Source organism: Nothobranchius furzeri, chromosome 7, assembly GCF_043380555.1.
Source record: "Nothobranchius furzeri strain GRZ-AD chromosome 7, NfurGRZ-RIMD1, whole genome shotgun sequence".
NCBI classification, from domain to species: domain Eukaryota; kingdom Metazoa; phylum Chordata; class Actinopteri; order Cyprinodontiformes; family Nothobranchiidae; genus Nothobranchius; species Nothobranchius furzeri.
In genome coordinates this window covers 30,399,209-30,415,711 of record NC_091747.1, presented here as the reverse complement: position 1 = coordinate 30,415,711, position 16,503 = coordinate 30,399,209, and the positions used below count along the sequence as shown (strand labels likewise).

Genomic DNA, 16,503 nt, shown 5'->3' with positions numbered 1-16,503 from the left:
TCGGCTAAACACAGAGCCAATCCCAGGAGCTGATGACACTACTGCTAAAAAAACACAGAAGAAAAAGTAGTGCGTTTGTGTTTGTGTGTGTGTGTGTGTGTGTGTGCGCGCGCGCGCGTGGTTCGTTCGTTCTGTCTCCAGGCTAGTGGCTAAGTACTGAGGGCTTCATCTATCTAAAAGGAGTCATTTCCATCTGAATGTGGCAGCACCGGGACACAGCAGCAGAGCGGTAAGCTTCATATCACTCTAAAATGTCGACAAACTTTACTTTAGATTTACGGGCATTAGCAGCACTAAAGCGTTAGCATCCGGCTTGCTATCGCTAGCACAGTATGCTAGTAAAGTTAGCACCCAGATTAATGTGGATTTGGCTGATTTTCGTGGAATAAAACGTGATTTCTGATCAACGCCTTCTTTTACACCAGATGATAACCTCCCACTGATTGTAACAGCAGAGAGTCTGTGTGTTATTCTACGTGAGTGTGATGTAATCTTAGCATCCAGTAAATAAAGTCCCATATCAGCTAAAATGCAGCGTGACAAAGTCATTAAAGTGCGTCAACACAGTGGATTTAATAGAGTTTTAAAGAACGATCTCTGAGTGAAGTGAGGTTAGTTTTTTGTCTCACTGCAGATATAAAAACTAACTCTGCATCAGTCAGACGCAGCAAAGCTCACCGTCTGTATGAGCGTGAGCATCAGAAAGCTGATATAATCAGCTGTAAAATAATTAAAACAAAAGTAAAAATGTTCCTTTGCTTTTTAGAGTCCACATCCAGAAGTCTGGAGCCGTGTTTCACTGACAGGCTGTCAGCCTAAAGCCCTGATGAGCTCAGCTGGGATAAACTGGTCTGATGTTTAGGTAAGTGAAGATCTGGTCCAAGTCCTTGAGATGCTAGTAAAAAATAATGTAGCCAGCTTGCTAATGTTACTTTTCTTCTCCTCTAAGGAACACAGAACGTTCAGATGTTGGCGTTTCACGTCACCTACTGAGGGAGGAGACCCACCAGTAAAGAGACGGTAGCTGGACCAGACCAAAGTGAGTGATGACACACCTCAGCCACCCTCATCATTAAGAACACCTCACCCCCTGAATCACTCCGTCTGATGACAGCAGAGTGATTTATTTGATGTTTTACTTGCTTAGTCTGTTTAGAAATTATTGAATTACATTATTTTCTGTAATCGACCATCTGATCTGGATGTGTACAGAATAACTTTCCCCAAGTTCAGCAGCAGCTGGCCTGTAAAAACAGCTGCAGCATGTAGTAAGTCTGTCTGCACTGCTCTCTAATGAGCTTCCTTTCATAAGGAGTCAGACTCATTTGTATAATTTTAGTGTCACTATTTTATTACATTTGTAAGAATATGAAGTCACTGCAGCAAAGTGAACTTGTGAACAAACACAAACGTGACTATAAACATGAAAGCTAAAGAAACAACTTTCCTAATGCTGCTTGTAAACAAAATATGTCATTAAAGTTATTGTCTATCATTGCAGAATATGGCGATGTCATCATGGAACTGGTCTTTGGAAAAGTTTTCCCTGAACCAACTCCGTTTCTAGATGAGGTAGAGAAGATCTGCATCTCACCAACCCTCTGGTCTCAGAGACAACGGAGGTCTCCCACTGTTATCCAGGACCAGTTTGAAGCCCACATACTGCCCCTCCCTCATCATCAGGAAACATCAATTCGTATCCTGAGGACAACAGAAGACGGCAGGAGGACAGGAACTCTGAGACCTAGATACCACCAGCACCGGGACACAAAGCACCTGTGTGCACAACGCCTGTTTAACTACTAAAGCCTGTTTATTATATTGTTCTACTTATTTGCTGTGAGGTTAATACTTAGAAAATTTGTATATTAATGTAAACAATTAAAAAAAATCACTGATTGTATGTTTTCTTTTAGATGTAATGGTCCAAACTCAGCCTTGTAGACATTTATTGCATCCTGTAGGTAAATACACAGAACAGGCTCAGGTCCAGGATGACCCAGCATGCACTTCTTCCATTCTGGCTGTTAGGGATTTTATCAATAACTCAATGCCTACTGATGTTTCCACCTAACGGTATTTATTTAGAATGCAGGTAAGATTTAACTATATTTGTTAGCAAAGCAGACTGATCTTGGGAATTTCACTGCAGCACTGATGTCCACCTCTCTGTACACATTAGAGAGAATTACCACTTTACAGCTAAACACATTTAATAAAGATATAGGCTACGCATTGCAGACAATAAAAACAAAGTTGTAAGCATTAGAATTATAATGATCACATTAAAAAACATTTGGAGGAATGTTCTTTATTTTTGACTAGAATCTCAAATCTTTAAATTAAAATGTAACTGCTTTTTATCCATTTTCAGCCATTAAGACACCCAATATAAAATAAGACTACTTATAAAATTATTTATAATTATATGTATGTATATATATATAGATAGAGATCTTAATAAAATATATTCTTTTAATGGTGTTTTAATGAGCTGTATCGTTATTTAAAACATTTTTTATAGAAATAAATAAGCAAGCAGCATTCCTTGTGTGTGTGCGCGCGCGCGCACGTGCCTGCTCGCTTGTCCTTCCGTCGGCCGTGACGGATGTGTGTGTGTGTGCGCGCGCACGTGCCTGCTCGCTTGTCCCTCCGTCGGCCGTGACGGGTGTGTGTGAGTGACTACAGACAAATGCATGAGAGAGTTAGCAGCCATGAAACAGCTTGATGAACTACTCTCCCCACATGTTTTAAAAATGCTAATATGCTATGCTAAATCTGCTATGCTAAATAATGATTTCTCTATAGAACTACAAAGTCCGACTGGGGGAGGAGAGTACAGGTCTACACTATGGAGGGGGGCGGAGTTTACAGCTCCTCCTCCAGTTTAAAGAGACAGTACCCCAAAACGGCTCGTTCTCAAGACTCTCCTCAGAACAGGGGTAGATGAGGGTCTGTAGAGCAACAATAATGAGGAAATCAGACCAAAGAACTGCAGTTCCACTGTATTTAGACCCCAACTGAAGGATTTAGATGTAAAAAGGAATAACTTAAAAGCATGTTATGTCTCCTTTAACAGTTGTAAACTAGTAACAGCCGTAATTCATGTGAGTCAGATAAGTTTGCGATAAAATAAAATAAAAAAAAAAAAACAGAAAAAGTCAGTGGGCTAGGCTGTTTACGTGAGTGGGCGGGGCTGACTCTGGTGCAGCTCCACCTAATGGTGCAGCTCCGCCTTTGAGGTTCTGCAGCGAGCACCCTCTCCCCGGAGGAGCTGGTCCAAGTGGCTGGGGAGAGGGAAGTCAGGGCCTCCCTTCATAGGCTACTGTCCCCGCGACCCGACCCTGGGTAATGGATGAATGGATGGGTGATTATGGGAAATGACCGCTCTCTCTTCCAGGGGCGGCGTTAGGCCCGGCTACTTGGGCTGAAGCCCCGGATCTTTCATGCTAAGCCCCGGATCTAAATCGCGGAAGTAACATGCAGTACCAAAGTCCAACAGAGAGAGCGCAGCTGGCAGTAGTTTGTAAAGTCCCATTCAGTCTCCGCATTTGACCCATCCCCAGGGGGAGCGGTGAGTTGCAGACACGCCGCGCTCGGGAACTATTTGGTGGTTTAACCACCCAATCCAACCCCTTAATGCTGAGTCCCATTTTTCTCAAAATTTTTGGTATGACCCGATCAGGAGTCGAACCCCTGATCTCCCGATTACAGGGCGGACACTCTACCACTAGGCCACTTAGTCGTTATACAGCCTGCCTGAGTCTCCACCACTGAAGAAAAGCTCTTCAGCAGCTGGCTTCTTCTACAGTCTCTGCCTGAAACGCATGAGTGAAGATGGACATAAGGACGTTTTTTAGACCAAAAGTACAACGACAGAACCCCAGCTTTGATGAGACTGGTGCTGACTAAGGTTTGTGAGTCTTATTTGAAAATATTTGTTGTGCTGCTGGTTTGCCTAAAGTTAGCTTACTATCAGGTAAAGTTGTTGGAGAAAGAAAGGGAATATTTACTATCATCTCACACTAAACACTAACAGGAACAATACTCTGCCCGGAATATGCTTAATATGTAGCTTCAGATTAAACATTATGTGGTACAAGATATATATATATATATATATATGATGTTGACTAGTGCGTGTCACGTGTGTGCGCGCATGCGTGTGTGCGCATGCGTGCGCGCGTGTGTGCGCGTGCGTGTTAAGCCCCGGATCTTCTTCAGTCCTAAATCCGCCCCTGCTCTCTTCAATAAAATGGATGAGCTCTCAGAGCTGACCTGGCTGCTGCTGCGGGACTGATGTTTTTTCATGGGGATATGGATGAACAAGCTCAGCAGACTCTGAGGTTTCCGTGGAAAGATTTAAACTCAAACGAGCCAACAGGAGAGCGGAGCAATTTGGTAAGTGTCTCAGATATCTTGAGAAATGTAAATCACCACTTTATTCATCATCCCTTTGGTTGGTTTCTTTTGGAAAACCCGAACGTAAACAGGGCAAGACTATCACACAGGAAAAGGAGCCCCCTGAGTTTTCCCCCCTGAAGTAGCATATGCTAATGTGCTCATAGTGTATTTCGGGACATCGGCAAGACTTGTCAGTTATAATTGCTGATCTCCAATCACTGAAAAATATGAAAATATGTACCAATCCCATCTCAGGATCGAGATCAGGACATACCTAGTAGGGCTGCTCAATTAGTCGAATTTTAATCACGATTACGATCTGAGTTTTGAACGATTAAAAAAAACAAAACAAGCCGATTATTTGCTCCTCCCACTTGCGCTCCTCCCTACAGTGTCGCCAACTTAGCGACTTTGACGCTATTTCTAGCAGCTTAACAGACCCCCTTCTTGACTTTTTAAATCTTAAAAATACCTAGCGAACATCTCAGAAACATCTCTGGTAACCCTTAGCTACTTTCTGGATAACTGTCGTCGACATTTCCTTCAGGTTAGCTAAACACTCCACCTGCGCTCCAGACCGTTCTTCAGGACATTAGGAATGGGAACGATGTAGTGATGTGTCGGTCGCTAAAGAAACAGCTCTCGGAGCCGGCTCCTTGTTGGATTAACCAGAGTGAGTGACACACACACCGTACCTGCGGGCTCCTGAGCCGCTAAAAACGGCTAAATGTGTGTGTGCGTGTGCGGCGCGCTAAACACACGTGCAGATTGCTGTGAGACCGGGTGGGGGGTGGGGGGTGCAGCTGTGGTTGGGACAATTATTACATTAACTGATGGACTTGTAAATAAATAGTTTATAAATAAGGTAGAAACAAGTTCCTCACGCTGATAACTAATAACTAATCTCTCTGAGGACACGGTGCTAGTGCACTCTCCTACAGCACCTTGACACGACTAAATAAATGTTATGCAACATTTTGTGAACATCAATTTATTTGCATTTATTTGTTATAAATGCCACTGTATCATTTTTGCTGTCAGTATTTGCAAAATATTGGTATTTGGGTCTGTACTGGTTAGACTTAAATGAGTTAAACCAAGGTCTACAGCCCTTGGGTCATAGACTATGAGCTGTAAGTATATTGGTCTTTTTATACTGGGAATCAGGAGTTATTTTAGTGATCATCTTGTTTCTTATTTATTTTTGTCCTGATTGTGCCCTGAGCAATTTTATGACTGAATAAAAACAAATAAAATAAACATAAATAGAAAAATCGTCCTAAATATTCATGATCTCAATTTCAGTCACCATAATCGTGATTATTATTTTTGCCATAATCGAGCAGCCCTAATACCTAGTTTAAAGATAGTGTGCATAAAGCACAATATATCTATAAATCATTTGAGAGCAGGTGGGGGCTTCCACGCTGTGTGGGTGATATTGATGCGCTCATATTCCTATTATTGCTCCACAGGAATATCACACAGACTACTTTAACCGCAAAGGCTGGCCCGCCATATTACTCAAAGCTATTGTGGACGGTAAGGAACTGTTTTGGCATGTCTCCGCTGGAATGCCAGGTAGCAATGCATGATGCTAGCTGAGACCTTCCTCAATATGGGAACTAGCCAATGAGGGAAATCTGTTCCTAGGTCAGGAGAAATGTGAGACGGAGTGTGATGCACCTGTTGCAGACCCAGTGGGGAGAGTTTAGGGATGCTATATTCAGGGTCCGAAATTAAATTTTTTACTCACCGGCCAAGTTGGTCGGTAGATGATGAAAATCTACCGGCCAAGCATATTTTTTACCGGCCAAAATTCTAAATGATTTAGATCTGCCTAAAGCATGTTATTCTATATTATGTTGATTCCAAACAGAGTGACAAAATAATTAAAACATCAATTAATAAGGAAAACAACTCTTTTGTCATTTTTACTATTTATTTATTTATTTTTAGAGATGTTTTTATGAACTCTTTCATTGAAATCTAGTCAGACTCCTTGTTTTCTCTGTCCATGAAGTCTGGCCTCCTGCTTCTGACAGTCTTTGTGCCAAAGCATTACAGCCTCATTTGGGTCATAGTCCTTGATCTCTGGAGAACACAGCTGCACCATGAGAATATCTGAAAGTGTGTCAGGATTAGGGTTGTCATGGTAACCGGTGTAGCGGTAAACCCCGGTAAAAAAGTTCACAATAATAATAACCGTCTTGTTTAAAAAAAAATATCTCGGTGGATTACCGTGGCTGCGGTGTAGGCGCGGTGACCCTTACCAGCCACCGTATCATCTGTTGGAAGTTGCCGGCGGCTAGGGATGGGTACCGAATTCGGTACTTTTTAAGGTACCGACCGAATTCCATAGTACCGACCGAGCACCGATTCACGTCGTTTCAAACGGTGCCTTGTTTCAGTACCCGTCCATCATAACGAGAACTTGCCAAGACAGCTGCGCATGCGCAAGTGCGTTTTGTCGTTGCTTGCTGTTAACCAGTTGTAAACAGAGCAGAACGGTAGAGAGAACGCAGGCTAAAGCTTGGGTCCACTTCACTAAATGTGATGGGTAACTGGATGATGAAACCAGTGACAACTATCTAAGTGAGACATCCTCATCTTAATCTGCTCCGGTAGGTAAATATAATTAGCTTGATATGTTAGCTTCCGTTTCGCTAATGGTGCGTTCGCTTTCTCCTCGGAACTCCGAATTTTCGACTAGAACAACATGAACGCGCTCTAAAATTTGGCTTCACTTTACTAAATGTGACGGGTGAAGACGAAACCAGTGACGATCTAAGTGTGAGGCATCGTTTTAATCTGCTCCAGCAGCTAAATAAACTGTTTAAGATATCGTTAGCTTGATATGTTAGCTTCCATTGCCACCATTATTATCAGCTAATGGTGTGTTCGCTTTCTCCTCGGAAATTCTAACTTTCCAGTAGGAAAAATCAAATGAAAAAGGATGGCAAAAGGAATGAAGATACACAGTAAATTTAGTTCACTGTAAAGATGTTTGCTTCAGTTTAATTATCAGCTTATAAAACTACAAGGACGATGTTAAAATACAGTTGAATGCTATTTATCGTGATATTTATCAAATATTGTTATATATTGAGAAAAATATATATTTAATTATAAAAGAAAATTAAAATAATAAACACTCAAAAGTATCGAAAATTGGTACCGTTAAGTACCGGTATCGATTCGTAGGTACCGGTAATTAGTACCGGATCGATTCAAATGTCAAAGGTACCCATCCCTACCGGCGGCACATGCGCACTTTGTTGTTTACGACCAAAACTTTCTTTAAGCTAAAGCTGAAATAATGGCAGGAGGAGACGGCAGCACTTGGGACATTTATTATCCCTCAAAGAAGACAAAGTCGGAAGTACGGGCATCTTTTGGATATTTGAAGAATGCCGAGGGACAGTTGTCTTTGAAAGGCAGCAACGCTACGTGGCCATCATAATGTAGCCATTGTTTCACGACTCCGCCATCTCCGGTTCGCCACTTTTCACAAAATCTTCTGGTTGCCACTGGTCCTGCTGGTTTTTCTTCCAGTTTGACGAGTTTTCTTTTGGAAGGCTGGCTGACTCCAGTTAAAAACCGCCACATTTCACCGCTAGTTTTAACACGAAGCTAACGGCTAACTTGATAAACTGACTGAATGGGATAGGTGGAAATGACGTTGGATGCGGCGTTCACGTTTCGCGTACGTTTGTGTACGTTGCGTGCAGGCGGGAGGAGTATCAGTCATCCATGGAAGATGACTGATAAACATAACTAATTTGGTGCAAACATTTACTCGCCAGGTGGCAGGTAGAGCTCAAAAATTTACTCGCCAAATGGAGCAATTTACTCGCATTTGGCGAGTGGCGAGTGTTAATTTCGGACCCTGGATATTGCAGTACCTCAACAATAACAATTGAAAATAACTGACTTCTATCCATTGACTTCTACCAATAAAATTGCAAACACAACAAAGATATATATATATATATATATATATATATATATATATAGCTTTAGTCAACATTATGGGTTAATTATCTTAATTATTTAGCCATTAGTAGTAGCGCAAAATGCTCATCTAACACCATGTGTGTGCTAATGGAAATATTAGCACCAGTTTGGAGGTAGTTAGTTGTAATTTTACATTTGAGCTGGGTAAGAATTTCAGATTAGCATTTCCTGCAATCATCTGGGTTTCTGAGCACCCAAGAAGCAAATGCTACTGATTGTGGCTCCATCATCTTAAGCATTCAACCATTAATAGCTCATAATTGCTTATGTAGCACCTTGGAGTACTCCTGAGTGTGCAGACATAAATGTCAACAGAAATAGAATATGAAAAGCCTTTGCTGTGTAGGCTGAGATTAAATAGCAGCCTAGAGTGCAACTTTTTTATTAAAGGCAAACTAATCGATTAAAATTTTACTACTGCACGCAAAAGGGTTTAAAAATGCAAAAGTAGAATATGATAACACAAAAGTTCAAGAATTCAGATTGTTGAAGCTTGAGCTATTTGTCCCAGCAGCAGAAAAAAGCCCTGATTGAATGCTGCATTTTGGGAAATCTGGCAGATCAGATGGCACAAAATAGGTGCCTCCCGTGGACCCGTACACCCTATCACAATCTATACCCCGCCACTGGTGATGTGAGGTCCGGTTCTGGGGGGGGGGGGGGGGGGGGGGTTCGCAGATCAGGGGCCACAAAGAAAGGCCCCACGGGCTGGGTCCGGCCTATTGAGTACCACTGGTCTAATCTTTTGGTAGGTCGGAGGGACTGGTGGTGCAGCTGTGGCTACATTGTAGCTCCTCCCCACCAGCGTGTGTGTGTGAATAGGTGAATGACCAATTGTGTTGTCACTTTAGGGGGTTGTAGAACCCTATGAAGGCGCTATACAAACACAGGCCATCTACCATGTTAGTGTTATTGGCTTACGCTTACATGTTCTAGGCAGAACATTAACTGGTGACCCTCAGGTCTGAGTAACTGAACAGTCTGGTTTATTTGGATTTTCAGGGATCGAGTCAATATTCCTAGAAATAACACACATTTCAGCACTCTTCATCCAACAAGTTTCCAGACTGAGCTAATTATAGCCTTTCCTCCATATACATCTTTAAATATTCCCTATATAACTCCTGTTTTATTGATGGTAAATGCAGTTTGTATGTGGGATTAATACATTAATAGGTTTTATATAACAATAAAATACGTGTTTGTTAATCAGGGCATGCTTAAATCCAAAGCATCGGTTTGCCTTAAAAACCTGCCTGAATAACCATTCCCCAGGGTCTGAAGTGGAGGACGGGAGCATACGTTATCCTTCCTGCCCTGTTCAGGCACAACTATGGGGAGGAGAGGGCCGTTTCATTCCTGACCCTCACCCTGGTAACCACTGATTTAATACATGAATTCATTTCTGGTTAAATACAAAACAGCACAGATTACATATAAGGTGTAGTGTTAGTCTACGTATGTATTTTGGGTGCTTTTTAAGCTCAATCAATATACTACACTACATTTGACCAATAAGATGTGAATTTCTATATAAATATGGAAATCCAACCTGATTGGTCTCAAAGGGTTTAACCAGAAGAATTAGAGATTCTTTGTTTATTCGGGGATCGTAAGTACACTTCATATTAATTCAGACAAATTTGGGTTTATAAAAAGTAAGAAATTTATTTTGTGAACAAATTATAAACAAAACAACTAGGAAACTATGAGGTGATGAGTGTATGATGTAGTGTAATGTGATGTGTGAATGTGATGTTATCAGAACCCTCGTATCAGAAGAAGCTGAGTTCTGAGTGTGATTGAATTTGGTCTGCATTAATCTAGAAAGTTGATTTCTAATAAAATGGCATCAGATGCAATCTGTCGTGTGTACATACCCTTTTTTTTCAGAGACCCCCTTGGTAGATCTGGAATGTCAGGAAGTCCGGTGGACCTTAAAGCACCGAGGTTCGCAGGATAACTGCGGCGTGACCAGTTCCAGTCTGGGGATGTCTCCAGGTCACAACAGGTGGACTTGTTTGGCGTCTTGAAGGGACTCTTAAGGAGTCTTGCTGTGTCAGCTTTGTAGCGTGTGACAGGTTTTGACAGCCTGTCAAAAAATGCGGTGGTTCAAGAGTTTCCTCCGGTGGCCAGTCTGGAGTTTGGCTCCAAAAACTAGAACTCGGGAAGTGATTCTGTTTTGATAATTCTCCTATTATGATTGTGGCCAAACAGGACAAAAGAGGTTAAGAGGTGTTAACAAACAAACCTCAGAACACACCTTGCTCAGATACAGGAGCTCTGATTTGTGGATCAGAAAACAACGTGTCATGAGATTACTTTAACCTTGTCATCGTCATGTGTATGAGTGTGTGTGAGCTTGTCACGTAGATAGTGATTCACTTCTTAAATCAAACTTTACTGATCATAACATAATAATATTCATTTCAACTTCAGTAATTTAAGCACAGATTAATCAAAACACTATTATTATTCTTCAGCCATTATTATTCATTCAACCTTATGATTATTTACGTATTTCATTGCATCATCCAGTATTCATTATTATAACAGTTCAGTCCTTTATTCTGTGCAGGACAGCCTATATAAGCAGACAGGCTTGGCAGAGAAGAACCTTGGGAATAGAACATGATGCTGACAATCTGTGTGTAAACATGCAGCGTCGAATCTTTCTTGCAGATTAAAGGCACCAGTTAAGACTTATGTCTCCATATGACCGGATACTGAAGAGGTCAAACTGTAGATGAAAAACTGACCATTTCTGGACGCTACAAAGGTAAGAAATGAATGAATACCTGACAAAATACAGAAACTGTTTACAGAGAGGGAAGGAAGATAAAACTGGAGAGGGATACTAAGTTTAAAGATACATAATATTAGAACAACACAAAAAAGTGTGTATCACAATAACAGGGATTATGGAACAGCTTAGAAGAGGAAATGAAAGTAAGCACAAATATAAACCTGTTTAAAATGAATTATAAACAGCATATTAGTATAGAGAAGAAAATAGATGATTCATTTTGTTTGTCCTTTATTCTAAAGAAAAATGAGTTTGCGTATGAATTGTTAAAAGAGATGTGTTTTTTGTTTTTTCCTTTATGGTTTGTTTGTATGATCTGTAGCATTTGTTGTTTTAACGTGGTTTCGTGTTAAGTTTGGTATATTAGTATTAAGTATAAATAAAGGATGATATGTATAAGGGGGTAGGAACATTTACGTTTTGACTTCAGCCACTCCTTTTCAAGCAGAGAAGAAGAAAAAAGGATGACGAATTTATATTATGTATGTTTTGTTTGTTTGTTTTAAATTAAAAAACTACTATTACTACTGATTCAGTTCATTTATATAGTGCCAAATCACAACAAGAGTTGTCTTAAGGCACTTTGCAAAGTAAACATTCCCACTGAACCTACAAATGATAAAGAGTTGACTCACGAACACAAAGAGCCTGGAGACACAGATCACATCTTACCCGCTGTCTGAGGTCAGCGACTCTCCTAAGGAATGGGTGTCTGTCTGGCCTCGGATCTCACTGTCCCGCTGTGGCTGGCTCCCATCTCTAGGTTCAATGTTGCTGTGACAACCGCCACCGAACACCTGGGGGTGCCTTGCTCCACTGCTGTTTGCCACAGCCACCACCGGCCCCCTCTCATAGCCGTTTACTGTCCTAGGAGCAGTTCTGTTCTCCAGAGTTTCATGGTGTTTTCTGTAGGACGGATGAGAGGAGGGAGGCTGATGGGAGGAAGACGGGGGGACTGGTGTAGGGGTGGAGGATGTGGCATGCCTGGCAAGTTTGTATCCATGAGAAATGAGGAGGTCCTCCACACTGTACATGGTGGCATCTGTTTCTGCTGGTGTGGGTCGTTAGACAGGTGTTTGGCCAAGGTGCTTCTGCCTGTTCCCTACATACAGCTTGCCAAGGCCATCACTGGAAACAAACAGAGAGAAGGGATGGAGTAAAAACACAGGTAGAGTTCTCTTCCTGCTGTCAAAGTCCAGTTGATACCAAGCCTGTCACACGCAACAGCTCCCCCTCCTCTCCACATATAAACTTCCTCCATTTCATGCAGGTGTGGAGGGAGACTGTCAGGTAAACAAGCTGGTGCTGAAGCGCCAGCAGCAGCAGTTACACATGGCTGCTTGTGTTGGTTTAAAAACACAAATAAATATGGCGGCAGTTCAGAAAGTGTTTGGATACAACCTCAGGATATTGTCCTATTTGGGGAAATCATAATTTTCTTCCAGCCTTTTCAGATTTTACATTTTCAACATCGAGTGAAAAAGGCATTCAAGTTGTGCTCAATTTGTTCTGACGGCCAGTTTATTTTATTTACCAAACTTTGTCATTCTTTCAAGATCCCAAAGTCGGAACTTTTTAGATATGTGTAAATCAGAAACTTTGTTCAGAAAAGTTTTAATTTATTTCCAATTTTGACAAAAGACGAACATACTGGGCAACATATGTGTCTCATATGGGTAAAAAGTTATTTGCTAAGCTGTATCACCTAATAAGCGACATCAACCCCTCTTCTTTAGACAAAAAATAAAAAGCGCTGGGAGATCGACATTAGTGAAAAACAAGGAAAAACAAGGAATGGTTTCTTTTGGGTGAATACACAGCTCGTCAATACGTGCACGCCATGGTCTGATCCAATAGAAGGAAGGTGGTTCTGAGAGGTCACCTTACCAATGCCAGACTGGCCACTATTTGCCCTCCTGCCCTCGATGTAAGGGTTGCCTAGCAGATCATCATGTTTTGGTCCTGCCCTCTTCTGGTCTAATATTGTTGATGTTTACTCAAAAATCAATCAGTCAATCTATCTATCATTTATCCATCCATCCATCCATCCATCCATCCATCCATCCAGACAGACAGACAGACAGACAGACAGACAGACAGACACAGACAGACAGACAGACAGACAGACAGACAGACAGATAGATAGACAGATAGATGATAGATAGATAGATAGATAGATAGATAGATAGATAGATAGATAGATAGATAGATAGATAGATAGATAGATAGATAGATAGATAGATAGATAGATAGATAGATAGATAGATAGATAGATAGATAGATAGATAGATAGATAGTGTTTCGTCATTTATGTGCTGACTAACTAAAAAGGATAAGTAACACACACGGGTAAAATTGTTGCCACCCTTTGCCTTTTTGGTGGTGGGTGCTAAAGGTGCATCTGTAAGAATAAAACAGCTGAATTTGTGCTAAAAGCTCATTTAAAAATCAGCTAATAATATTATATAGTAATATAATAGATTAGAGGGTATCACAGGTTTGAAACCCCTCCGAGATGACGCATTAAAATGGTTATGGGGCTGATGAGAGTACGGATTAAGGATCCCCACTGATGTAATGCACCTTAAGAAGACATGCTTAATGCCTTGTCAACAGTAAAGCTGCTGCTGCAGCCCACTCATTCATGCAAACAACCTGGCTGTCCTCAGTAAGAGACGACATAAAGGAGCAGTACTGCGGGACTCTGCCAGAATCAACACTGGGCAGATGGTTTCAAAGCCAATCACACTCAGATTGTTAAAGGCGGAGCCAAATCGCTTGTTTCCTCCTCTGAAAAACAGACAGCTTATGCAGCCTCACAAGAAATGCATTCAGCTGCAAACTACCTGGCATTTGTTTGGCCATTATAGTCCCATTGAGATAAAACCAGCTATAAAAAGTAATCAGAAAGAGCAGCATCACTGCTCCTGTCCTTCCTACCTGAACTCCAGCACAGCCTGCTCGGTGATTAACAGGAGCATGACACGTTCGCTCTCTTTATGTGTCTGACGCTTTAATGCGATTATTTCTTTCATTTAAAGCCTTAAACCTGTTAGTTTTGGGGGATAGACTGCTGGTGCTTACCCGGTTTTTACTTTTGTTGAGTTCAGCCTTGCCCGCTTATGACTTGAGTAAGCCCCACTACAAGGGAAGGCATCGGATTTAGCAAGGACCTTCTGCTGAAGCAATGTCATTGTACAAGAAAAGAGTTGTTTCATTTGCTTCTGGGATGATCGCACACAGTCACTGTTCACTCTTACACGAACTTTAACTGACCTTGTGCTGGACCAGTGGTCATGCCTAATTGGTCCCAAACACATTAATAGTGTTAATTTTTGCTAACACGCTTTAGTCTCCTCTTCCTCTTAAGGCCGGATCACACTGTGCGATTTGTAGCGGTCTTAGCCAGATCCCTCGTCACGAGCATAATCGCGTTACAAAACAGCAAACTTGTGGTCGTTCAGTCTGACCAGCTCTGTGACAGCTTTTGAGCCGTCCCACGACCCAAATCAGCCTCCGACAGCCTACAAGCATGCTTGAAAACCTACGACTCCCATCTGCAACCGACCAATGAAAACACATCATTGGTACGCTGCAGCATCAAGACTCTCTGAGCTTCAGTTTCAATTCAGCAGTATTAAGGTTCTATCTGTAAGTGCTTTTGAAAGGAAGGCAATATGCTGAACTATGTTTACAAATACACAAAATGTCGTCGTCTTCCTCCGCTTATCCGGGTCCGGGTCGCGGGGGCAGCATCCCAACTAGGGAGCTCCAGGCCGTCCTCTCCCCGGCCTTGTCCACCAGCTCCTCCGGCAGGACCCCAAGGCGTTCCCGGACCAGATTGGAGATGTAACTTCTCCAACGTGTCCTGGGTCGACCCGGGGGCCTTCTGCCGGCAGGACATGCCCGAAACACCTCCCCGGGGAGGCGTCCAGGAGGCATCCTGACCAGATGCCCAAACCACCTCAACTGGCTCCTTTCGATCCGGAGGAGCAGCGGTTCTACTCCGAGTCCCTCCCGAATGTCCGAGCTCCTCACCCTATCTCTAAGGCTGAGCCCGGCCACCCTACGGAGGAAACTCATTTCGGCCGCTTGTATCCGCGATCTCGTTCTTTCGGTCATTACCCAAAGCTCATGACCATAGGTGAGGATTGGGACGTAGATCGACCGGTAAATCGAGAGCCTGGCTTTCTGGCTCAGCTCCCTCTTCCCCACGACAGATCGGCTCAGCGTCCGCATCACTGCAGACGCCGAACCAATCCGCCTGTCGATCTCCCGATCCCTCCTACCCTCACTCGTGAACAAGACCCCGAGATACTTAAACTCCTCCACTTGAGGTAGGACCTCTCCCCCGACCCGGAGGTGGCAAGCCACCCTTTTCCGGTCGAGAACCATGGTCTCAGATTTGGAGGTGCTGATCCTCATCCCAGCCGCTTCACATTCGGCCGCGAACCTACCCAGCAAGAGCTGAAGGTCAGAGCTGGATGAAGCTAGGAGGACCACATCATCCGCAAAAAGCAGAGACGAGATTCTCCTGCCACCAAACTCGACACACTCCACACCACGGCTGCGTCTAGAAATTCTGTCCATAAAAGTGATGAACAGAACCGGTGACAAAGGGCAGCCCTGGCGGAGTCCAACCCTCACTGGGAACAGGTCCGACTTACTACCGGCTATGCGGACCAAACTCACGCTCCTCTGGTAAAGGGACTGAATGGCCCTTAACAGAAAGCCACCCACCCCATACTCCTGGAGCGTCCCCCACAGGGTGCCCCTGGGGACACGGTCATAAGCCTTCTCCAAATCCACAAAGCACATGTGGATTGGTTGGGCAAACTCCCATGCCCCCTCCATCACCCTTGCAAGGGTATAGAGCTGGTCCACAGTTCCACGGCCAGGACGAAAACCACATTGCTCCTCCTCTATCTGAGATTCAACTATCGATCGGACCCTCCTCTCCAGTACCTTGGCGTAGACCTTTCCAGGGAGGCTGAGGAGTGTGATCCCCCTATAGTTGGAACACACCCTCAGGTCACCCTTCTTAAAGATGGGGACCACCACCCCGGTCTGCCACTCCCTAGGAACTGCCCCCGATGACCACGCAATGTTGTAGAGACGTGTCAACCATGACAGCCCTACAACATCCATAGCCTTGAGATACCCAGGACGAACCTCATCCGCCCCCGGGGCTCCGCCGCTGTGTAGTTGTTTGACTACCTCAGCAACTTCTGCCCCCGAGATCGGACAGTCCATCCCCAGGCCTCCCAGCTCTGGTT

At 43.1% G+C, this 16,503-nt stretch overlaps 1 protein-coding gene across 4 annotated transcripts in view; it reads right to left on the bottom strand.

The window, feature by feature from the left end:
• jcada (junctional cadherin 5 associated a) overlaps positions 1-16,503 on the bottom strand; it is a 96,194-nt gene that overhangs the window by 67,167 nt on the left and 12,524 nt on the right. For all 4 annotated transcript variants that reach the window (XM_054751228.2, XM_054751231.2, XM_054751232.2 and 1 more), the window contains exon 2: positions 11,900-12,355. In XM_054751228.2, the coding sequence (XP_054607203.2) occupies positions 11,900-12,261 (362 nt within the window). In that variant the 5' untranslated portion in view covers positions 12,262-12,355. The remainder of the gene's footprint in view (positions 1-11,899; positions 12,356-16,503) is intronic.